This window comes from Empidonax traillii, unplaced genomic scaffold, assembly GCF_003031625.1.
Source record: "Empidonax traillii isolate 1590-97213 ecotype Southwest subspecies unplaced genomic scaffold, ASM303162v1 scaffold968:size590757, whole genome shotgun sequence".
Lineage (NCBI taxonomy): Eukaryota > Metazoa > Chordata > Aves > Passeriformes > Tyrannidae > Empidonax > Empidonax traillii.
Window position 1 is genome coordinate 290405 of NW_020956161.1, and position 23383 is coordinate 313787.

The window sequence follows — 23383 nt, forward strand, 5'->3', positions numbered from 1 at the left end:
TCTCCCCATTCCTAATTAATTTGCCGTGAGGCAAGGAAGTGGTCTCAGGAGAAAGAAACAAAGAGGGATCTTTTCTGTTGCCTGTCCCATTGTATGTCATATTGAAGTCCAAAAAGCATTAGAAATCTGATTTGTTATGCTGATCAAAACTGACAATTTTGATCCAACATATAAACAAGGGAAAAGAATTACAGACATCTATAATCATACCTGCAATGTTGAGTAGGCAGAAGGGTGTACTTCCACCTTTTAGTAGTATCTTCTAGTACAGAACACAGTTGTCGAATTTAATGGTATATCGAGGCTTAACTAATATATCCTTCTTTCTGATGGTGAACTGATGGAGCAGCCAGGAAAAACTAAATATATCATGGTTCTTCAGGTAAGCAAGATGTTGGGATAAATATTCCTGAAGTCAAAACACTTTCCCACCTTAAAAACTACTATGAAGAGCTATTGATCCCACTGAAGTCAGTAGCAACATTCTTAGAAACAAACTAGGTCAGGATTTTACTTTTCCAATTTGTAGCTGTACTTCTTTTCAGATATCACCTGAAATAGCACCAGCTGTATTTAAAAACGTAATGGTTGTTTTTTACAGTGAAGAGTCCCTGGCAAAGGCCTATTTTATATCTGTTTTTCACTCTTTTATAGTTCTCTCATAAAAAAAAAAAAAAAAAAAAAGGCAGCTTTAACAACTAGAAAAGATACTGCAACAGGTCCAAAAGGCCATGCTGACTATGCTGTTTGGAGAAGTAGGTGTTAAAGTTGTAAGAGACTGAATGTCTGCAAGACGTCCTGGAAAATGGTTTGCTAAAACTCATGTGGCTACATTCTGCCAAAAATCATCACCACATGTCAAAGAATATGATCCTTTAAAGATCACAGAATCAACCAGGTTGGAAAAGACCTCCAAGATCATCAAGTTGAACACTGCCGTGTTTACGAGACCATGGCACTCAGTGCCACATCCAGCCTCATCTTAAAAACCGCCAGGGATGGTGAATTCACCACCTTTCTGGGCAGTCCATTCCAATGTCTGATTACCCTCTCTGTAAAAAATTTCTTCCTAATATCCAACTGAAACCTCCCCTGGCAGAGCTTAAGATCGTGCCCTCTTATCCTGCTGCTCGTTGCCTGGGAGAAGAAACCAACCCCCACCTGGCTACAACCTCCTTTCAGGTAGTTGTAGAGAGTGATGAGGTCTCCCCTGAGCCTTCTCTTCTCCAGGCTGCACAGCCCCAGCTCCCTCAGCCTCTCCTCATAGGACTTGTGCTCAAGTCCCTTCACCAGCCTGGTTGCTCTTCTCTGGACCTGAAGATGTTCTAAAGAGGTTTGACTTTATTCTAGAGTTTTCTCCACTAAAAAATCAATTATTAATATGGTATAAACAAAGGAAACCATTTATGCTTTTGAACAGTATAGAGTCAAATAGCTTTCATTATGGATTATGTAACAACACCCTTGAGACTATTCATCAAGGCTTAGCTTAACAAACAGCAGCTCATCCTGTTTTCATGTCCTACTGGCCCCACACCCCTTCCAGAGAGTTCTGCTGGCTGTAGGTGAAGAGAGGGCTGGAGAGAGAGAGACAAAACCAATTCTGCCTTTTACAAAAAAGTATTATGATGTTTAGTCAACTGTACAGTTGACTAATGTAATAATGTATGGGATGGAAATGGAGAGTTGAGTGAGGGCCACATTTAAGGCTGACTGCACATAAGGGAAGATGCAATGAGTATATTGGTCCTTTTTTATTCCCTTCAACATTGCACTGGACCAACACAGCAAACATCAGTTGCCTGGGATCCAACACAGCCAGCATCTGCTGACTTTGTGAGGACAACATGAAGCTTGTATGTGGTTTGAGAGTTGCTGGCAAGGTGAAGTCTGAAGGCTATGGGGAATTGCAGCCTTTCCTTGGCCATAGGAGAGGGAAAAACTAAAAATCAGCAATGACTATAATTTATTTAAGCATGCCAAAATACATCACACTCATTAGCCATACCTAAAGTGGGAAAGAAGGAGCAGAACTGGAGGTTTTTTTGATGGCAGTCCAATTTATATACAGTCTGTTAATTATTGCATGTTCTCATTAGCATATGCTCTCAATGAAACTGAATGTAGGAGATGGAGTTCTATTTGTGTAGTGTGTGCCTGTATTTGAAAATTGGGATTCATATGTAAGGGAGGCTGGAAACAGCCCAAGAAATGTACTTAAGTAGCTCTTCCTGAAAAACGGTGGTAAGTATTATTTTGCAATAAGATATGCTCTTCCTGTTCTGTCTGTGAATGCTAAAATAGGTAAACATAAGGTCAGGCACCTATGTCAGATAGGAAAAGAAAGGAAGAAACAGTCCAAGACATGCTTTAAAATACAACCACACTCGGAATCGTTCAGTGAATCTCGTAGATGATATTTCTTTTTTGTAGTCCTTAAGGCGGAGGAAATTCCTTCCAGCGTGCTTTACAAAATGCTAACTGAACCATTAATGATTAAGAAATAAATAATCCTGTCTACAGATAGTTGTCCTTCTTCTTATGAAGTCACTTCCTCTCTCACTATAAATCTGCCATATTATTTTTATTGCATTTTTGATAAATTAGATCACATACAAATTTTAGAGGTTAGTTTAAGATGAATGAATGAAAATGCTGTCACAAAATGTAAGATCTTTGGGTAGACCTGTGACAACCTGGAACTTGAGATCGTTTACTGCTAGGAGTCTTTACTGTTTAAAGGCGCAATTCACATGAGCCTCAAATAAAGCAATAAAAGATGCTGCCTAGTGTGACTTTTTTCCCCCACTCATTGTGATGTACACTTTTAAAATGTTTGTTTTTCATCTATTATTTAATAATCTAGTACAATCTTTACTACTGTTCAGGGAGATGTTGTTAGACAAATAGGTTTTTGTTGTCTTTTTATCTTTCCCTTTTTTTGTGAAAGCAAATGGAGTCTCTTCATGCCATTAACCAAAGTGACTTGTAAACAAAGAGGCAATTTAACAGCATCCCCACAGCATTACATTCCTACTTAACCCCGTGAAGACTGTGCAATGTGAAAACTCAAAGGATCAGAGAGTTGTTCCTTTGCTAGGATTCTAGTAAATAATCTGGTATTTTTACAGATGTGTAATTGCACTTTTTTTCAACTACATTGTTCAAGAATATAATCCCAAAGGTAAGAAGCCCTTACAACAGCCTTTCTATCCAGTCTGCACCTTTGATTGATTTCTCTACTTTACATAACATTCATTTAGTGGAAGTGAATGATGAGCATTGTCAGAACTGCACTGTAAACCAGAGCATTTCCAGGAAAGGAAGTAAGCTGTAACATCAAAGGAATTTGAGGAGGGGAATGGCTGCTCTGTAGAGCATCAGGGCTATTTGCATTCCACGTATATACATTTATTTTCTATTAAATTGCCTAGTGCAGTATTTACTACTCTCATAGTTTGGTGTGTGAGTTATCTACCCATCATCCCCTGCCCCATGTCCCAAACATATCACAAGTTTTTGTTACAGGTAAAATAAAAGTGCCACATAATTCAGTCTGCTTTCTTTCAGAGTGCTCAATATGTGCAGAAAAATTAAATTTGGGAGAGAGGTAGGAAGGAAACAAGGGTTTGAGCTAGCCCTGGGGTCATCCTAGTTCTTTGCTTGCTTGGGTAAAGTTACTATAATTACTCTTTTTCTAGAATAAGCATATTTTTGCCCTTTTCAGCAACAACACTTATGTTTAATAGTTACTGCTATTTTCAGCCTTGTATATGCCAGAAGCTATAGTTGGTCATGCCAGTGTTCATTCAAAAGTCACATGCACAAACTTTATCCTTATCATTTGTTTACACGTCATGTGATAGTCACAACATTTTACATTAAATACAGGACTTAAAAGCAGAATTGACACCATCAAATGTTATTTTTACTGACTAATAATCAGAATAACAGCTAATGCTCTAAACTGAGGCAGTACCTTAAAACAAACATAAATGCTACTGCTACCTCTGTAGTAGTATTCTGATGATGAAGATGTTAGTTTTCCTTTCTCTTTTTTCTTGTGTGGAACACACTACTGTATGAACTAAGATTGCTATATTTTTATTCTGGTAACATATATTATTCATAGAATCATAGAATATGTTGAGTTGAAAGGGACCCCACAAGATCATTGAGTCTAACTCCTGGCCCTGTGCAGGACACCCCAAAAATCACACCATGTGCTTGAGAGTGTTGTCCAAACACTTCTCCAACTCTGTCAGGCTTTGTGCTCTGACCCCTTCCCTGGGGAGCCTGTTCCACTGTCCAACCACCCTCTGGGTGAAAAACCTTTTCCTGATATCCAACCTGAACCTCCCCTGACACAGTTTCATGCCATTTCCTGGAGTCCTGTCACTGGTCACGAGAGTGAAGATATCAGTGCCTGGCCCTCCACTTCCCCTCATGAGGAAGTTGTAACTGCAGTGAGGTCTCCCCTTGGCCTTCTCCAGGCTGAACAGACCCCTCCAGACTCTTCACCAATGTTGTTTCCCCACTTTGGACACTCTCTAATAGATTAATGAGAGCACTTAGAGAATAAAGAACTGTCATATCCATTTCTTCAATGAGTTGACTAATTAGCAACAGGTATGTATAGTTTACCAACAGGAAAAAGCTTTCACACATAATACTCCTTATAGTCCACTCGTTTATTTACTATTTCTAAATATAGCATGGTCTCCCTCTACTGTTTACTAGCTAGTTTTTAGTCTACCCATCTTTGTTTCCTTTAATTGGCAAAAAGCTCCACCATCTCCACCTCTGTCCACAGATGGAAGGACAAACCCAGCAACTGTGTGACTTTTCCATAAGCACCAGAAAAGGATAAAAGCTTTGCTTTCAACAGAAGAAACAACAACTTCAACTGCTGCCATCAAAGCAAGCAGACCAGTTACCTATCTTAAAAACCAGCAGGTTTCAATATAAATAACTAATGCAGGCATTGTCACCAGCCCCCAGGAGCCTTGACAGCCAGAACATTCCTGCTGTTTTAATGAGAAGGTGTGCAATGCTCCACTTCACCATACAAACCATTTTCCTGCCCAGTTAAATACACTACAGCCATTAGAAGGAGAAGAAATAAGACTTACTCAATAAAGTAGACTTCCCCCTTTTCTGTATAAGCCATTTCCCAGTTATCAGGCAGTGGGCCCAAGTCATCATTCTCTTCAGGTTTGGTCTGTTTTGTTACATCCATATCCTCCTTTGCTTCTTCAGGCTGACTATATCCTGGTGCAGGACAAGGCTGAGGAGAAGATGCCTCACCTGAGACAGCTGTACTCTTCTCTTCATGTTCACTTGATTCTACAAGAGAAGAAAAATTATGGCTTTCGGATATCCAAATTAATGGTGAAGAATTTACTGGGTGCAAGACTGTGAACTGCAAGTCTTGAAAGAAAGAGAAAAATTCTGTTGGGTTTACACACAAGGGCCCCTCTGATGGTGCATTTTTATCTGGAACACAATAAAAGAAAACAAGGCAATAAAACCAAACTGAAACAAGAAACTAATAAAGAGTTCTGGCTCATTCTGTCTTAGGAGTCCTTCCAGACTAGCAGTAAGCACTGAGCAGAAGGCAGCTTCATATCCAGCAGCGTTACTATCTCATGCCTTAACTTTTTAACTATATACATATAAAACAAGTACCCTGCTGTTTTACTACAAGAAAAAAGTATATGGACTAATTACTTCATTTATGTCCACATACCAAAAAAATCAATGGCATCCATCAACTTACAGCAATATATTAACCATATAGAAAAGTGGTTGTGATTTCATTACTGATATAATCTGTGGGAAGCTTAGTTTCCCACAGCCAATGCCAAATGCTTCAACATGTCAACAAAGCAGTCCAAAATAAAGTTCAAGAAGATGACAATTTATTAAATGAAGTAATGGTGTACCCAGAGCAAAGAACTATGCAGATACCTGCGTGAAACATATAGGAGGTGGAGGACAACTTGGGTGAAATGTTCTAATTAGTGATGCTTACAACAGCAAGAAAGAAGAGCAACAAAAAATTAACAAAAACAGTTTTAAAAAGCCCAGATTTTAATAAATCAACAGAATCAATAAATTTGATGTTATAGATAGCAATGGTAAGAGATAAAAAATTTAGAAGAACTGATAACAATTAAATAAACAATAGTAAGAGTGCAAGTACAAATTGTTCTAATGAAAAACAAAAATAGTAAGTATAATCAGAGAAAATTTTGATTAAGCCATGACTTTTCAATGGTGGTATACTTGAGAAAGAATAGTACAAAAGTGAAAACCAGATTAAATTGTTAAGGATGAACACAGAAAAACAACATGGGCATCTAATAGTAAAAAGGACCAGTAAGTCTATAAAGTGGGATACATTCAGGGACAATAGGGGTAATATCAACATTTTCTGTAAGCATAATAATAATAATGATATAATAATAGCAAAGGCAGACTTATTTTTCTATGTGGGAAGGAAGGAAAGCTAATAGTTTATGACGCATAAAAAATCCCAAGGCAATTAGTGCTCTTTTTGCCTCAGTCACTACTGCAAAAAAAATCACCTGTGATTAAATGACTAATATAATTAACAACAGCAGCAGGGCTAAAGAACACGGAGTAGAGTGGGCAGAGAACAGGTCAGGTAAAACTTCGATGAAATAGCCATACTCAATTGGCAGAGCTGGGTGAAATGAAACTCAGGGTACAGAGAGAACCACAGTGGTAGACTCATGGCTAAAATAAACCTTTGAGACTTCAGGGGAAAAAGGAACAGAAAGGACAGACCCAGTCCTGATTTCAGCAAAGTACCTATGATTTAGGTTTTAGGTAGTTTTATATGCTTACTTTCTGAATACCTAAGATTCTTTGAAATAATTTACTCAATTAGGCCTTTTTGTAAAAATGGAGGAGGAAGACCCATGAAACTGTAACTTCACATCTTTCTCTTTAAATTCCCAGAAGGGTTGCAATCAGCAATCAAATCACCTACATGCAAACTCTTCAGAGGTCATAAATATTTGCCAAGACTTTTCAGAAAGAAATTGTGTTAAACTAATCTTTTTTCTTTTCATGACAGAGTAACAGGTGCTGCTTCCTGGAGAGAAATAGTACATAGAGCTTTCATGATCTTAAAAAAAGACTTTTGACACTGATGCTTATAACCTTTCACTATAACATGAAAAGAAACAAAGAGATCCAGTCTTGAAAAGGGTGATGATCTATAGCTCTACATCCACATGCAGCTCGCGCTGCTAAATCATAACTCGAACTATGTGGTATTACAATAATTTTATGCTGTTTGGGAACATGAATCTGTCTGTGGGAAGAAATAAATTTGCAAGAGACACAAATGCAATTTTTTCTTAATTCCATCCCGCAACAGAGCAGCAGGATTCCAGAGAGCTGGAGTCCCCTTCTCCTTATCTACCACTCCCTGACTCACCTTGGCTTTCCAAAATACGGGGCACCTACCTGGTGTGAAATTCCACAATCACTGCAAAAATACAGGATAGGGAGTAAATGCCCAGGCAGAATTCCTAGTGAAAATATAAGTGAGGTATGGGGATATGTGAGGGATTGATCTTCAATCAATAATGATACTATTGTAAAAGAAAAACAAGCATCATAATAGCCAGGACATATGTAATACAGGTCCTTCCGCCTTTAGCTACAGGAAAGTTTAATCAAGAGTCCTGTGCGCAGTTTCAAGAATTTCATGACAAGAAAGATAGGAAACAGCTCAGATGACAGACAAGAAAAGAAAGAAAACAAAAATGAACCAACTAGCCAAGCCAAAAAAATATTGGAAGCATGGCAAGATCGAAAACCAGGTGGTTTTAGTCTTGAGAAGAAAAGATTGATGGATAGTGAAAGCATTTTCAAATATATGAAAGTTTTCTGCGAAGTAGACACAATATATGATCTCCACTTCCCCTGAGAATACGACAGTGTAATTGCTGATAAATTTTTGGTTGTTTTGTTCTTATCTCTGCAAAGCAAAAGTAAGTCCTCATCTGTTCGAAGCACCATGAACAGATCTGTGAGTTATATTCCTGTGGCTGCCTGCAGTCTTGACCACTTTTCTGCTACAGGAAGGGAGATGTACGGAATAAAGTGAATACAAGACATAAGACCCCGTGGTAGATAAGACCACAGCAGAACAAATACATTTGGAGCACAGGTGCACCACACACAATGACTATTGATCAGCCAATTGGTCTGACAGAACCATAGATGTGGTGACACTGCAGTATCTTGGGATTTTACCATGATATCTTTAATATGTGTTCTTCCTCAAATGCTTATTTTCAACAGGTCTGAAGAGGTCAGATTCTTGGTTTTCTTTCAATAACTATATAAACAAATCCCAGCCCTCATGATGACAGAAAAAAAAAAGGAAAATTAAACCTTGAGGATTAGGAAAAAATATTCTGAGCTTTTCTAAGACCAGAGATTGCTATCAAAATACAGCAGGGAAAAAAAAGGAAACATTTGCTTATTTAACAACTTGAAATATAATTATTTTAAAGCCGATCTCATGAATAATTAATTACTGGGATCATTATCTTTTAATAACTTACTTTGATAATGGAGAAGGCATCATGATGACTAAACCCCAAGCTATTAAGGTGGAATTGCCTAATGCCATTTAATAACTGTAAGCTTTACACAGTGGACAAACTAATCACACTTATCTGGAATACAGCCCTGTGGTGTCATCTTATCTTCTATGTATCTATCATACTCCAGGAAAGGTAGATATTCATCTTAATGTTTTTCTTTCTGCTAATATGCTAGTATATACTGTAGTATGTATACTACAGACATATATATATGCACATATATATTAGTATATATGCTAATATATAATGCCTGATTTGATTAAAAAAAGCAACCAAGTTCTGATTGAAAACTAGCATTGTCTTTAATGTACAAAAAAAAGTATGAAATAGTACAGTAATGCACTGTGAGCACAAATATTTACCTTCGGACAATATACAGTATAAAAAAGATCCTAAAATGGTACCATAATATGAGTCCAGAAGTATTTTTGTCACTATGAAAAAGCAATCAATGGATTTTATGTCAAGTAGAATAGCCTACTGGAGCTTCTGTCTCACTACAAAACAGATTACATGGTCCAGTTTTCAAAATCAGATTAACACAGTTTCTCAAGAGTGAGTGTCCTGGGAAGTGACAGAATAGACATCAATAAAGCACAAGTAAGCTATTGTATGTATGGAATACAAAGCCCTTTGAGAACAAGTTCATGTGTATGTTAAAAAAAAGCATTTATCATTAAATACCACAATTTAATCTCTGTAGTACCCAGCTCCAAATACCAGCAGTTATAATATTACTGTTTGATATGACATGTTCTCTATGCAGTTCATAGACAATATGGTGACCATTTAAAAAAAAATAACTGTTAGTCATGTTGTGATAGTCTCAGCATTTGAGCCATCATCAATGCTGTCGTGTGCACTTTAAACTGTTTCTTTTTTGTTACAGTCTAATTCTTGAAATTGCCATATAAACATGTAAGAGGACATTGTCTCTTTATTCCTTTATTTTAATGCTGCAGATTATTCACAAAGTGATGTTTGAAAACATATCTTCTTCTTTCGGAAGGACCACTCAGATGACCTAAGTAATATCAGCAGAGAAAAAAGATAAAGGAAACACTATTAAATGGTAACTTATGTGGTGCTTTCGGCAGTTTTGAATACAAATATTTCAGCTCTTCATACTCTTATTATATCAAATGACTAATGTGTTAAATTCTGGACAGGAAAGAGTCCATCCATTTTAAATAAATGCTGGATACAAGAATAGTTTAACTTATGTTTGCCAGTATATGTGCATGTATTTTCTTGTGAGGACACCACTCTGCAGCCTTGGAGCTGCTCCCATTCCCACAGAGCTGTAGCCTTACTCCTGAGTGGGTGGCGCTTTGCAAGGAGGCACTGCTCCCACTGACTTCTGACACAGGGAGAACCAGGAGCTGACATGGGAAAGGAAGACAGCAGTCATGGAGACTGAGTAAGCACAGGGTATTCTGTGGGTCACAGGTCGTGACCTACCTGTGATAATCTGGGTTTAAAGAACACATTTAGAACAGAAAAATAAATCAATGGATACCAGCTTTTGTATGTTTTAAATTCTCAGGGCTCTTGGAATCCGTGTATGTTGTTTTCATGCCTCTGGCTGTCTTTGCGGTGTAATAATAAAAGAATAAACTCAACTTGTTGCTTGGGACTAGTACACCTTGCAGGTGATTGATGGCACTGGGGCTATAGTCTTCTGTTTCCTTATCCTCCTAAGGTCTGGAGTGATAATTTTGAAACTTTATGTCATATCTTACCCCTCAATTAATTTGAGCCTGACAGAACTTTATTCTCTGGGTGCAACTTATCATTGCTCAAGTAATGTCAGAATGACGCGCATACATAAGCATGCCTTCAAGGTTAGAGTGATTCTTCTGGAGTTTACATGATAAATACTTCATCAGTCAGAAGCAGAAAGCAAATGTGACATGACCAACACGGTGTCAAAGCATGATGCAGGTTGTGAAGGAGACTGACTTAATTCTCTGCAGACACAGCAACAGCAGTAAAAAACTGAATGTCTGACGAGTTGCAGGCTGCAATTTGACCGAGACTCTTTTTACCTCTTTTGTCAAAGCATTAGTTTTGCAGAAATCATTCATTTGAACACTGTCCATCAGGAAAGGCTTCTCAGGTGCAAGATGTCTCACCCAGTAATGTGGGCAATTACACTAAGTATAAGAAATCCAGTGCTAACTCCAGACTTGGCCATCTTAACAGCAGATCTAGAGACTATGTCTCTTGCATTTCCCTCCTGACAAATAGTGAGATTCTTGATTTACATTTAACCAGCTAGGCTCCTCTGTATCTGTAGGCTGAATTAATCATTCTAAATTGTAGAGGTGATCCCCCAAAATGGGTATCTAAAACAGCTATGCTCTCTCACTCTTTGGAATTGCCTCTTCCTCCTTGCTTTATGTCAGGAGAGCAGAGACAAACAACTGAAAAAAAAAAGCATTTAGGCATACAATTTACTAAAGCTGGATAAGATAAATCCCATCTCCCAAATGACACTATTTTGTCCTGAGAGAACATGATCCGTGATGAAGGACTAAGAGTGCTACATCCTAAATGGCCAAAAGCCCCATCCTGAAGCACTGAGAAAGATTCCAGGTAGGTTCTGGGCTGAGAACAGGTGACAAAAATTAGAAAAATTAGAACATTTGGCAGGACAAATTACCAACAAGACAATTATGGCCAGTTTGTCCATATACAACTGTCTGAGGGAAATTTGATGGACAGGAAGCAAGGCATGTGGAAGGTAACAATGAAAAATTGATAAAGCTCAACAGACACACAGATTATGTTAATAGATGCTGAAAAGTTGTCTGAAAACTCAGACCAAAAGCAGAAAGATGTCATTTAATTGATCTGATAAAGATGGGTTTCTTCAGAATCATCTTAAATCTGTTACTATTTCAACTTAGTAGTCCTAGGTGTTACAGTGGTCCTTTGAGTTGACAGACTCAGATATGCAATTAATAAGCCATTAAGTTGCTGAGCATCTTTAAAAATGTGTCAATGTTTCAGATGTCCCAAGAGTCCTTTAGTTAATAAAAGCCTCCTGTTAGAAGTGAAGTATTTATAATAGAACACACTTTCTAAAAGAATTGGAAATAACAAATACCCCGCCTTTGCTGTTTCTGTACAAGACCTAGATTGCTTCCTCCACCAAGAGTTTAAAAATAAATAAATTAATTAAAATATTCTGGTTTTCCTGATTGTTCAAAGACAAACTACAAATGCACTCACATTTTAGAGGCAGGTAAGCCTCTGTCAGCTCACAGAGAAAATGACTGCAGCAACAGGGTCTGTGGGAGCCACACTGCCCAACAAGGGCAACACAGCATGTATGTACAGAGCTGCTTTGCTACAATCCCCAAAGTCCTCAATCAGTGTATCTGAACAACAAAACCCTGCTTATGAAACCATGAGAGCCAACACACAGGCACTGCTTGTTCTGCTGGCCACACCGACAGGAATTGCTCTGGGGGAGCGAGGAAGGGGAGGAGGAGGGGCTGTCTAACGCCCATGCTCATATACTTAATTTGGTAACAGCACAGAAGTGCCTGCTACTTGGGTGCCGCCTAGTCACAGCTCACATAGCTCATTCGCCTGGGAGAAGCAAATTATAGGTGTAGAATGCAAGGAAAAAAGCAGGTAAACAATGCCTTGATCCAGTTGGAGCTGAAACACATTGTCCTGGAAATTGCTCCTCAGCAATGGTCTGTTATGTGGCACATTTTCAATAACTACAAAAAATGATCTTTCTAATGATTTCTACAATACACATCAGAGACCAAATCCTGCCTTTGCCTCTTTCACTGTGGAAGTATCCTGGCAACAGAGGCAGTGCTGATGTTTTATGTAAGGATCTCTGGGCTTCATCCTTTCCTGCTTAGATATGTAGGAAAAGCATTAAGCGCCAGAGCAATGCCAACAGGTGCAATGTCATGTGGAAGGGATGAGCAAGGCTCTTACAGCATGTGATGGCAGTGGCCAGGGAGCAATACTGCAGCCCTTTGGAGAGCTGAGGGGAAGAACCAGACCCACTCACCCCACTGCTGCCTGACACCCTCCTGCTAGATGGGGATGGGTTCTGTGCAGGGATTTTCCCTTATGTGTAATGTTAGGTAACAGCTACAGAAACAAATGTGGCACATACATCCTCGATGAGAAGATATTAAACTTGATATACTTTGTAAGGCAGTAGGAGGAAAAAAGGTATATGTAGAGACTCTGCAGTATGAAAATCCTTTTACAGTGCTTGGAAGATTAGGTAATGGATATTTTGTTTCACAGTAACCTATACATTTAGAGAACTCACAGTATTTCATTTTATCTTCTCATCCATATGATTGTCACTACAGACTTCTACTTCAATAACCTGTTTCTAAATTTCTAATTTCACCTACAAGGATTCAGAGTTATTTCTCAGAGAGATATAAAAGTCTGAATTCTTAAATCTTCTATTTGAACAACAACAAAATATTTTCTTAAATGCTATTTCAGAATAAAACTTATTAAGTACTGTAAAACACTGCCTTGCTGAAACGTTGAGGGGGAAGTTGATTACCTGCTTCAGAGAAGGCTGAAGTGTTCTCTTTTGGGATACCACTCAGTACACTGAATGCCCTTTTTTTTTTTCTGAATCACTATGATCCAAGGGGTAGAGGAAGAGCTGTCTTTTAGGACTACACATCTGAAACCCTTATCAGGTTTATGCAGGCTCTGAAACATTGCTGAAAAGGGTCCTCCTGGTAGTATTGCTGGCTAAGTTTCACCGGAACTGCCACAAGTTTGTTAATGTGATGACTTTACTAATCCACAGTATTGCTAAGATTTCAAAACAATTTACAAAAGTTCACTTCATAATGTGGTGAACAATCTTGTGAGTAATCACAATTTGAGAACAAGTAGACCTGAAACAGAGACTTCATTCATTTGACCAAATTACAGTTCTCCAGACTCCCTCTATAGTCAACAGAGAGAAACAGGCACTTGTGATTGATTTCCTAACCTAGAAGTCTAAAACACAAAATCTAATCACATAAACCACCTTCAAAGAGTAGGTGGTTTTCTCTTTGGTCTATAAAGAGGGTTCAAAGGGACTAGTTAAGAGACAGAAATCCTTACAGTACCTGAGGTAAGTGAGATGACTCCCCAAAATAGAGGTTAAGAAATTTGGTTTAGACTTGAGAGAGATCCTATTATTCAGAATTCCTGGCTTTCACTCTTGCAAGAACATCCTTACCTGAACATGCATATTCTCACTGCAGAAGGAGGTAACTGAGGACTCTGTGAATAACAGAAAGGCACTGCAAAGTAAGAAGGAAGAACAGACCTGGTGTTACTGTCACGTCATTTCCATTGACCACAGGTCTTTCTTCCTCTTCCTCCTCTGGTGGTTCAATGCCTGTCTTCTCCATATTGCTCACAGACTTATTCCTTTTACGTTTGCCTTCAGCCCCGGGAGTGGCACCTGGGAGGATCTGGTCTGTCACATTTAACAGCAGCGGAGCTGGTTCTGCTGGAGGCTTTGGAGTGCCGTAATAGTTGTCTGGAAAGAAAAGAAAAGGAATAACACATAGGATTGCAGAAATACATATGCTGATGATGCTTCTTTTGTCTTAGATTAATGGATTGTGTGAGGTAAGATCTGGCTTATCAGCTATTATAAAGATTAGTACAGAATATTTTCTGTGAAATTGAATATTTACCTTTCATGAAGTGGTAATTAATTTTCTTGGTGGTACCACTAGTGATCAAATCACACTCACAGGTATCTATCATAATAACACTTCCTTTAAAAGGCTAAATTTACATTCCTCTCATCCAAATACCTTACAAATAGGTAGCATACCAGAGCTGTTCTCTTATTTCAAATCATTAGTTAGGACAAATTAATTTTACAACATTTATGCCACGAAACAAGAGTTTCTGAAGGATCAAAATGATTATAAAAATATTGACTATTCACTATGTTGTGTCATTTTCACTCCCTCAAATTATTTTGCCTGCCTAGAAAGTAAATAATCATTCAATGATTCAGAGATTTTCAGTTTGCAGTAATGTTTGAACTATCTCGGTTTTCATATTTGTCAAATTTTTGCTATTCATGAGCTCAAAATTTGTAATAGTTAATGCTAATATATTTTCAAAGAAAGTTGAAACCTTATGCTTTAGGGCTTAACATTATCTCAAAGTACTAAGGAATTCTGAGAAGACTTAAGGTGGCTGACAGATTACCCTCTACTTGTCTCTCATGAAATTTCTGGCAACTTCTTTCAGAAAGTCATCTACTTTCTGTCAGAAGGATTATTATATTAGATGGACCATGGTTTCGTGTTATGTATCAATATCTGTATGTTTGCATTTCTAGCACATCTGATCTCAAAATTCGTTTTTTACTGATACAGCAAATTTGTCAACAAAAGTATGATTAAAAATAAAATAGTAACATAATTAAATAAAAATACTTTAAAAAGCATGTGCTTTCTAGAAAAAAAACATAAATAGTAATACAAGACAAAGATGAAAACCTGCTATTTATGCAGTTATCTTTTTTCATCTCTAAGTTGCTTTGAAGGGCAGTGAACACGATGCTTTTCAAGTAGATTTACAGTAGTTATTATGGGAAACTAAAAATACTGTCGATGTTTGAGAAACTTTTCCAAGGAAAAAAAGCACCTGTGCAGGGATATTAAATTTCTGAAAATATCTGTAGACTGTATGACCATTTTTTAATTTCTTATCCCACAGTTTAGGTCTTCAGCACAATCAAATTGCAGTAGCACCTGACAAAAATTTTTTTAACCACATATGGGCATGACAAGAATAAATGCCTAGGTTATACCTTCACAGTAAACCATCAAAAAATACATCTTGCAGGTAGAGCAAACATTATTACTGATACTTGCATTCCTCTGTATTTCCAATAACTTAGAAGGTTCAGCCACATGACCATCTCAAAACAGCTAAGCAATTAAGCAGCCTTGCAACTACTGAATACTCTGTGAATTTTTCACAGCGGTTTAGCAAAACAATGTTCATAACAGATATTTTTGTAATTGTAATAGACTAGAAAAATTTATTGTGTCACGTGGCCCTCACATTCACTCTGGGCTTAGGGTCAGCGGAATGAAACTTTGAGTTGCTGAAGATTTTCTTTGGATTTTATGAAATGGCAGCAGGTTTAACCCAGAGCCCCAGAAGGGCATTGAGATGTGCCTCTATGGGGCTGCCTGTGATGAGACCTCCCCCAGTCTGCAGGAGCTCTCTCTGACTGCCAGGCTTAAAGCAGGGGAGCAGGATTTGGAGTCTAAGGGGAGGAAAGGAAATGTACATTGATCCACTCACAAAACTGTACCTCCAAAATATGTCAAAATCAGATCTGGCCACAGTCAAACTTCTAAGCTCTGACAGGGCAAGGTGTTTTCACAGTACCTGAAAACCAACGCCTTGGAGGCAGCGCTCAGTTGGAAGCCTACTTTTCTGTTGCTTTAGAAACATGTTACCTTTATTGGTGAGAGTGCATGTCTGAAATATCGCATATTTTGAAAACAGGACTCCTCAATTAAAAGAACTCTGTGGTCTAAGCCATTTTACGAGTCTCAGTCACTGCCACAGATGCCCTAAACTTCACAAAACCTTTGACATACGCACTGATTTCCAGTGATTCCATAAATATCAGCACATATATCCCAGGGATATGGTACCAGTGTGACACAAACTGAAACTAAAAGTGCAGTACCTTGGCTTTTTCCCTTTGTTCTTAGTTTTGCCATGGTCATACAAAATCGAGGGCAGTAGTAATTAGCAGTAATGCTAATATCCTGAATAGTAGATGAGATGTTTTAAATGAAGGACACTCTCATTCTATTTTTAAATATTAAACACTTTTTCACTTTGACTGACTGTATGTATTAGTGGGAGACTGAGATAAAATTCACAAAAAAAAAAAAATCTGTGAATGTCACATATATAAAAATATAAGAAAAAAATACATATGTAAGATTAGGAGCCAAAGAGGAATTAACTCATTCAATTTTGAACTAAAAATGCAATATAATTTACAACTTCTATCCTCTAACCTAACGTTATATGGTTTATGATCCAGTAACCACACAGTAACTGATTTAAAAGTCAGTTTTGCATTATTATTTGCTACCTACCTATAGATCTACCTATCCTTAATTCAAAAACATGCATTAAAAGTGCAAATAAAACCAAGAAACTAGTCCACAGATACTCATACAATCAGTGCATCATAAAAAATTATTAAAAGAATCCATACAGTTCCAACAGATGAATAAAGAGGATGAGAGACCCAGCCACTTCAATGAAGGAGCAATGCTACATTACAAAAAAATTAGAATCAATGTAAACTGTATGTTTTATCATGAAGAGATTCTCAGTGTCTTGAAATTCCTTACTTAAGACTTAGAACATTAGAGCTAATGGGAGACCCTCTCATAAAACCTTCACAAATGTCATATCTAGGCATAATGGAGGGACTAAATGTTTAAACATCATAACTTTTGTTACCATGATATTTGGAAAATCTCTGATAAAAACAGCTCTTTTTCACATTGCCTAAGCAAGACCAGGGCTGGTTCAAGAGGTTACTGTTGAAACACTGATCATAAGGTACTGAAATTCACAGTCCTGGAGGTACAAAAGGCACACCAAATAAATAATTTCAAATGTGGTTAATTTTAAAGAAGAAATTATTTAAAAAAAAAGTAAAAAAAGGAAGCCTACTAAAACCAAACATGAATTCCATGCTCGTTAGCAGTCAAAACCACCCGCAGTTGGAATTTTTTAAAAAATGAATGGAGCACAAACCAGACAACACCTTTATAGCACTAGACAAAACCACATAGTACCCTCTCTTTTGTATACTGCCTGCTGTTCTGGTACTTGCCTCTCAAAAATTACATGGGGGAACTAACGAAGGGCAATTAAAGCTTGGAACTACTTAAATTGATTTGGAGTTTTCAGCTTGGAAGTGGGACAACTGAAGGAGGATATGGCAGATATGTATAAAAACAGGAGAACCCTGGGAAAGTGCCTAGGAAATCAGTGAATGGACGCTTGGCTTCTCGCTACATGAGAACAAGAGGATGCCCAATGAAATTAGGAGGTTTAAAACAAGCAAAAGAAGTGTTGGGTTTTTTTCACACAGCATAAGAGAATAGTGGCATTCACTGCCAGATAATGCCAATATCATAAACACAGTCAAAAAGCAATTATACAAAATCATAGAAGAAAAAAAAGACCATGAAAGCCTATTAAATGTAAAGGTGCAAATTCTGAATCAAGAATTCCATACAATCAGATTGGTGGAGTGCAGAATGTAACTCTGCACGCCTTCCCTCTTCTTGTATTTTATGCCTTAATAACTACCGAGGGGCAGTAAATAGAGGCAGAGTATGGGGCTACAATTTCCCTTGATTTGACTAAGTGCAGCCACTGTATTACTCAGAGGCCTTCTTGTTGTACTTTAAAAAAAGTGTGTATTCTCATCTGCCACCCCAGCTCAGAGTCAAGAGGTCGATTTAATCCAGCAGAGCTTTAGCTAAGTTCTTTGAGCTGGACCTGAATCAAAGCCTTCATGCAGTCAGGTAGTGCAGAAAAAACACTGCTTAATCTATGTGGCTGCTGTTTCTGATTGCCTCAGTGCCTCCACCTGGTTCTGAGTGCAGCTGAACACTGAAGATGATCTACCCTAACCTATCGGACTTCGCTGCCAAAAGCAGCTTGGAAGCCACGGCACAGATACAATTACCAAGCATCCCTTGCCACCCCTAAACTGTCTGAAAAGGTCTACCTAATCGTGCAAGGAGGAAGTCAGACAACTATTGGGGAGGTTATATCTGATGACAGAGAACGGTTCAGGAAGTCAAAAACTTACAAGCAGAAAAAAAGGGAAAATAAGGAGGACAAAACAGCCTTTTTATTTTTTTTTTTCCCTGAACCTGATCTCACCTAGCAAGTAGCAAGACTTCTATTTTATCGATAAAGTGTTTGATGGTGAAGCAATACCTTAACTTGCTTTGTGGCAGAAAAAAAGACAAAGTATTTGGGTGCTAGCAAAGAAGCAGAAAAATCATCACACTGAAATGTCAGACCTACTGACAGTCACTATAGTGATGTGCTTGACACGCAGTGATCCCAATTACTGGGCACAGTTATAAATGTGTCTCCCATCATGTGCTCTACTTTGTGCTTCATTGCAGGGACTGTGACCTACATGCATTTCCCCCTGCCTGGCTTTCTTAGTTCCTGTACCCTTCTGTGGGGAAAGAGTCAAAATGCAGCACAGAGTGGACACATCCACTTGCCATCCTTCTGGACAGAGAAGGGAGAGCAAGGGCTTTGTGCCAGGTCTGCACCTCAGGCTGTGGAGGAGGATGTGCACCTTTAGCTCCTGGGAGCAGCCAGCCTGAGCCATCAGGCTGTGGAGGAAGGGGGTTATTGTTGACGGTGTCCTCTCCTGAAGCTTCCTTATCTCACCTAAGATACTAAGAAGTCTAGTTTAAAAATGTGTTATGAAAAGTTAAAGTGGTGCTGAGGAATTAGGAAATTATAGTGAGAATGAACAATCGGACAGAAAATGAGAGCCAAAAGCTTTTAGTATGAATATTTCCAACTATGGTATTATCCACATTCTGAGCCCAGAGCGGATAAACATTCCTTTTCATGCTTATTTTTAGAGTGGGATGAAACAATACCCAGCTACAAATATAAACCTGCTTCTGCTTATTCAACACCCTCATTTAGATTGATCTGTCTTTACTGTTTATACAACTTTGAATTGCTGAAGTATCAGTCAAAATTGTATGAGTCAGCCACAACTCTAGGAAATGAAAGATAAACCTTATTTTTCAGTTATGAGAACAAAAATAACTGCAAATGTTATAATGAATGTTAAAGATCTTCATGTTTGTTTTTGTGATAACTCACTATTGCTAATAAATTAAGGGGAAAGTACTCTAAAGTCTTATTGTTGTCTAGATTTGAGTTACATTTGATATTTTAATAGTTCACAAACAAATACATATTGAAATTTAATGGATTGCAATGGTATACAGAGTTTTAGGGAGAAACTTGCTTAATTTTTAATTTAAATAATAATGCGAACAAATGTGAATATTTTATTATTTAATTAAAACAAGTTGGGTGCATTTGTTTATTAGTAGAAGCCTATTGCATACAACAAGAAGCAACTGTTCATAATCTATGTTGGTTTATAACCAGTGTCCAGATGAAGATCAGTGACAAGTGGTGTCCCTGAGGGGTCCATACTGGGACCAATACTGTTTAATATCTTCATCAGTGTCATCACCAGTGGGACTGAGTGCACTCATCAGCAAGCTTGCAGATGAAACCAAGCTGTGTGGTTCAGCTGACATGTTTGAGAGAAAGGATGCCATCCAAAGGGACATGGACAAGCTCAAGAAGTGGGCCCATGGGAATCTCATAAGGTTCAACAAGGCCAAGTGCAAGGTGCTGCACCTGAGTCAGGGCAAACCACTTGTATCAAACAGGCTGGGGGATGAACAGGTCAAGAGCAGCCCTGCGGAGAAGGACTCAGGGGTGCTGGTGGATAAAAGTTGCCATGACCTGGCAATGTGCACTTGCAGCCCAGAAAGACAATTGCGTCCTGGTCTGCATCCAAGTCAGCAGGTCAAGAGAGGTGATCCTGCCCCTCTGCTCCACTTTGGTGAGACCCCACCTGGTGCGCTGTGCCCATGTCTGAGGTCCCAGGCATAAGAAAATATAAACCTATTGCAGCAAGCCCAGAGGAGGGACACAAAAATGATGCACCGCTCCTATGAGGACAGGCTGAGGGAATTGGGTTTTTTCAGCCTGGAGAAGAGAAGGCTCCAGGGAGACCTTACTGTGGCCTTTCGGTAGGTGGTCTTATAAGAAGGATGACTTTTTAGGAAGACCCATTGCAATAGGAAAGGACCAGTGGTTTTAAACTAAATAATAAGGACAACATTTTTCACGATGAGGGTGGTGAAACACCAGAACAGGTTTTCCAGAGAGGTAATGGATGTCCCATCCCTGGAAACATTCAAGGTCAATGCGGACAAGGCTCTGAGGAACCTGATCTAACTGAAGGTGTCCCTGCTCATTGCAGGGAGTTGGACTAAATGATCATTAAAGGTCCCCTACAACTAAAAATATTCGATGATTCTATGAAAATCAATGGGTTCTTCATAACAAGGTCTTTATTTTTAACCTTAACCTGCTTTGAAGCATGCAACTTAACTGTTATGGTCTATATTCATTCTACCTAGCTTTAAGCACTTAACTGATGGTAACTGAAGTTCTATAATTATTTACTATTAAGTAAAGCAATCATCTTCCAAGAATTGTCTAAAAAAATATCTCCAGTGATCCACAGCCTGCAAGCCCTGGGACATCAGGCTCAAGTTTGCTGCAGTCTGGAGTCCACACCTTGTGCATTCTTTGGATGCAAGTTTAAGTGTAGGCTTCTGGCAAGCTCCAGAAGACAGCAAGAAAGCAAGCCTATGGTTTTGGCATTAGGGAATACCCAACACACTAGCAGTATAACCATCAGGATAAGACCATATGTGGTTCATTCAAACTTTGTGTTCAATTTTTATGATCAGCGTATCCCAGGTGAATGGATTGCAGACATCTCCTATGAAGGATTTGGTATTAGAATCCTGGAATCATTAAGATTGGAAAAGACCTCTAAGTTCATCAGATCCACCTGTTAGCCCAGCACTTCCATGCTCACCACTAAACCGTGTCTCTAAGTGCCACAACTATAAGTTTTTCGAAGACTTCCAGGGACGGCGATTCCACAACCTCCTTGAGCATCGCGTTCCACTGTGTTCAATAGATGTCAAAGACAGGAGGGAATTCTTAAATGCAGTGTCTGTGGACCTCCACGAGCCAATCAGGTAGTGTCACTGGGCTTTCACTTCACTGTACTCACACATCACTTTGCCATGGACATATGTCAAATTAATTGCCATCTTATGAAATGTCTTTATTGTAACATTTCTGATCATCTGTATGTGTAATTTGGAGCATTCTTTTGCATGTCCTGAAACACGTTCTGCAGTACAAATAGCACAGGGATAGCATATTTTAAAACTGAAAAAAGTAATTTCTCAATATTCTTTCAACCATATTATAAAATTCCTGAAGAGGAAAACAGTACATAGACTTTGTTAAAATATAATTAGTGATGTATTTTAACAAAATTCAAGACAATTACTACCTCCTTAAGGAAGTCTAGAAAACTTCTTTTCACCCACTCACCCTGAGTAATTTATTTTGACGGGTGACTATACTATAATTAGGGCTTCTTTAATCATTGCTGGAAGGTTGGGTGAGTAGATTTTGTTCTTGGGTTCATACATTTTCATGATGGTTTTGCAAAGCTGCATGATGGATTACAGTTGCAGAACTCTTAGTGTGATGCCAAAGAGAGTGGAATTAAAATATGAAGCCTTCTAAAGCCTTTAGATTTTAGATTTACATTGACATTATTTTCACTATGAACTTGTGTCATTAAGATGGTAAAGAAGCCTGGAAAGGTATTAGTTTTGATCTCTCAGAATTTAAAGAAAAAAGTTATTAAATATAGATTTTCATTTATGTTTTTCAACAACAGCTCTTAATTTTTATTGCATGCTCTGAAATTTTCACAAGCACTTTTATTATGATCTTTGTGGCTACTTTTAGTTTCTTTCAGCCAAAGACTAAAGGTCCCAGTGATATCTTTCCTCTTCTTTTTCTAACTAAGCCCCTGAATTCAGACTAGTTAGTTCTCTGAGCCTTGCTGTTACATTAATGTCTGAATTAAAAATACAAATTAAAATTTATTTACTTTGGGAGTGCTGTCTGAATGAGTTACACATGATACACAAAACTAATTCTGTACTTGTTGGATATAGAGAACCCTAGGGCTACTTGTTAAAAAGTCTGTGTTTCTCCCCCCTTGCTATTTTCTACCTATATTTGGCTTTAGCTGTAACTAAAGCTACTCAAAAGAAATACTTTCTGGGCATCTCAGGGTTCTTGTAGAACAGAGGGGTCAGAGTTATTGCCTGTGCATTCCCAACAAACTCTTGCACATTTTCTGTCAGGGGCTGTCCAGCTGTTTCCCAGAGGCAGGGAGGTTTTTGATGTCTTGTGTTGCTCCTGCTCTTCCCCAGGCAGAATTCTCATTTTGGTTGGTCTCTGCAGCTTCTGCTAACAGACATTAGGCAGATATGCTAACTTCTGTGTCAAGTAATGACATTTTAATAACTGGCTTCAGGATTGTCTATTCATCTACATTAAAATTAACTCACTAATTATAGCTTGGATTTTTGCCCAAGAGTGTTCTGGCCCCCAATGAATGCAATAGTGGAGGAAGTTTCTAAATTCACAAATACAGAAATGGAGACAGACAGGCTGTCAAACCTTCCAGCTCAACAGACCTGCTGTTCTCTTACTATTGGGCGCCAACTGCCCCAGTAAGAATATCTCTTTTCCATACAGACTGGGAAAGACTGTGTAAGTAAGGATATATGAATTATAGAATCATAGAGTCAGCTGAGTTGGAAAGGACCTCTGAGATCATCAAGTCCAACCCCTGAGTTCGTTTTATTTCTTAGTTGGTATTTTTCAAGATAAATAACAGTAGCAAGTGAATTTTTGTAAGCTTAAGGTGCTGATAGAGTATATCAGATATGCATAGAGGATGGCCTAAA

The 23383-nt window shown here is 38.3% G+C and overlaps 1 protein-coding gene across 1 annotated transcript in view; it reads right to left on the reverse strand.

Moving 5' to 3' along the window:
* LOC114067798 (membrane-associated guanylate kinase, WW and PDZ domain-containing protein 2-like) overlaps nucleotides 1–23383 on the reverse strand; it is a gene marked incomplete at its 5' end in the record, with an annotated part of 514387 nt that overhangs the window by 237381 nt on the left and 253623 nt on the right. The window contains 2 exons of the mRNA XM_027903479.1: nucleotides 5133–5346; nucleotides 13981–14196. Of these exons, the coding sequence (XP_027759280.1) occupies nucleotides 5133–5346; nucleotides 13981–14196 (430 nt within the window). The remainder of the gene's footprint in view (nucleotides 1–5132; nucleotides 5347–13980; nucleotides 14197–23383) is intronic.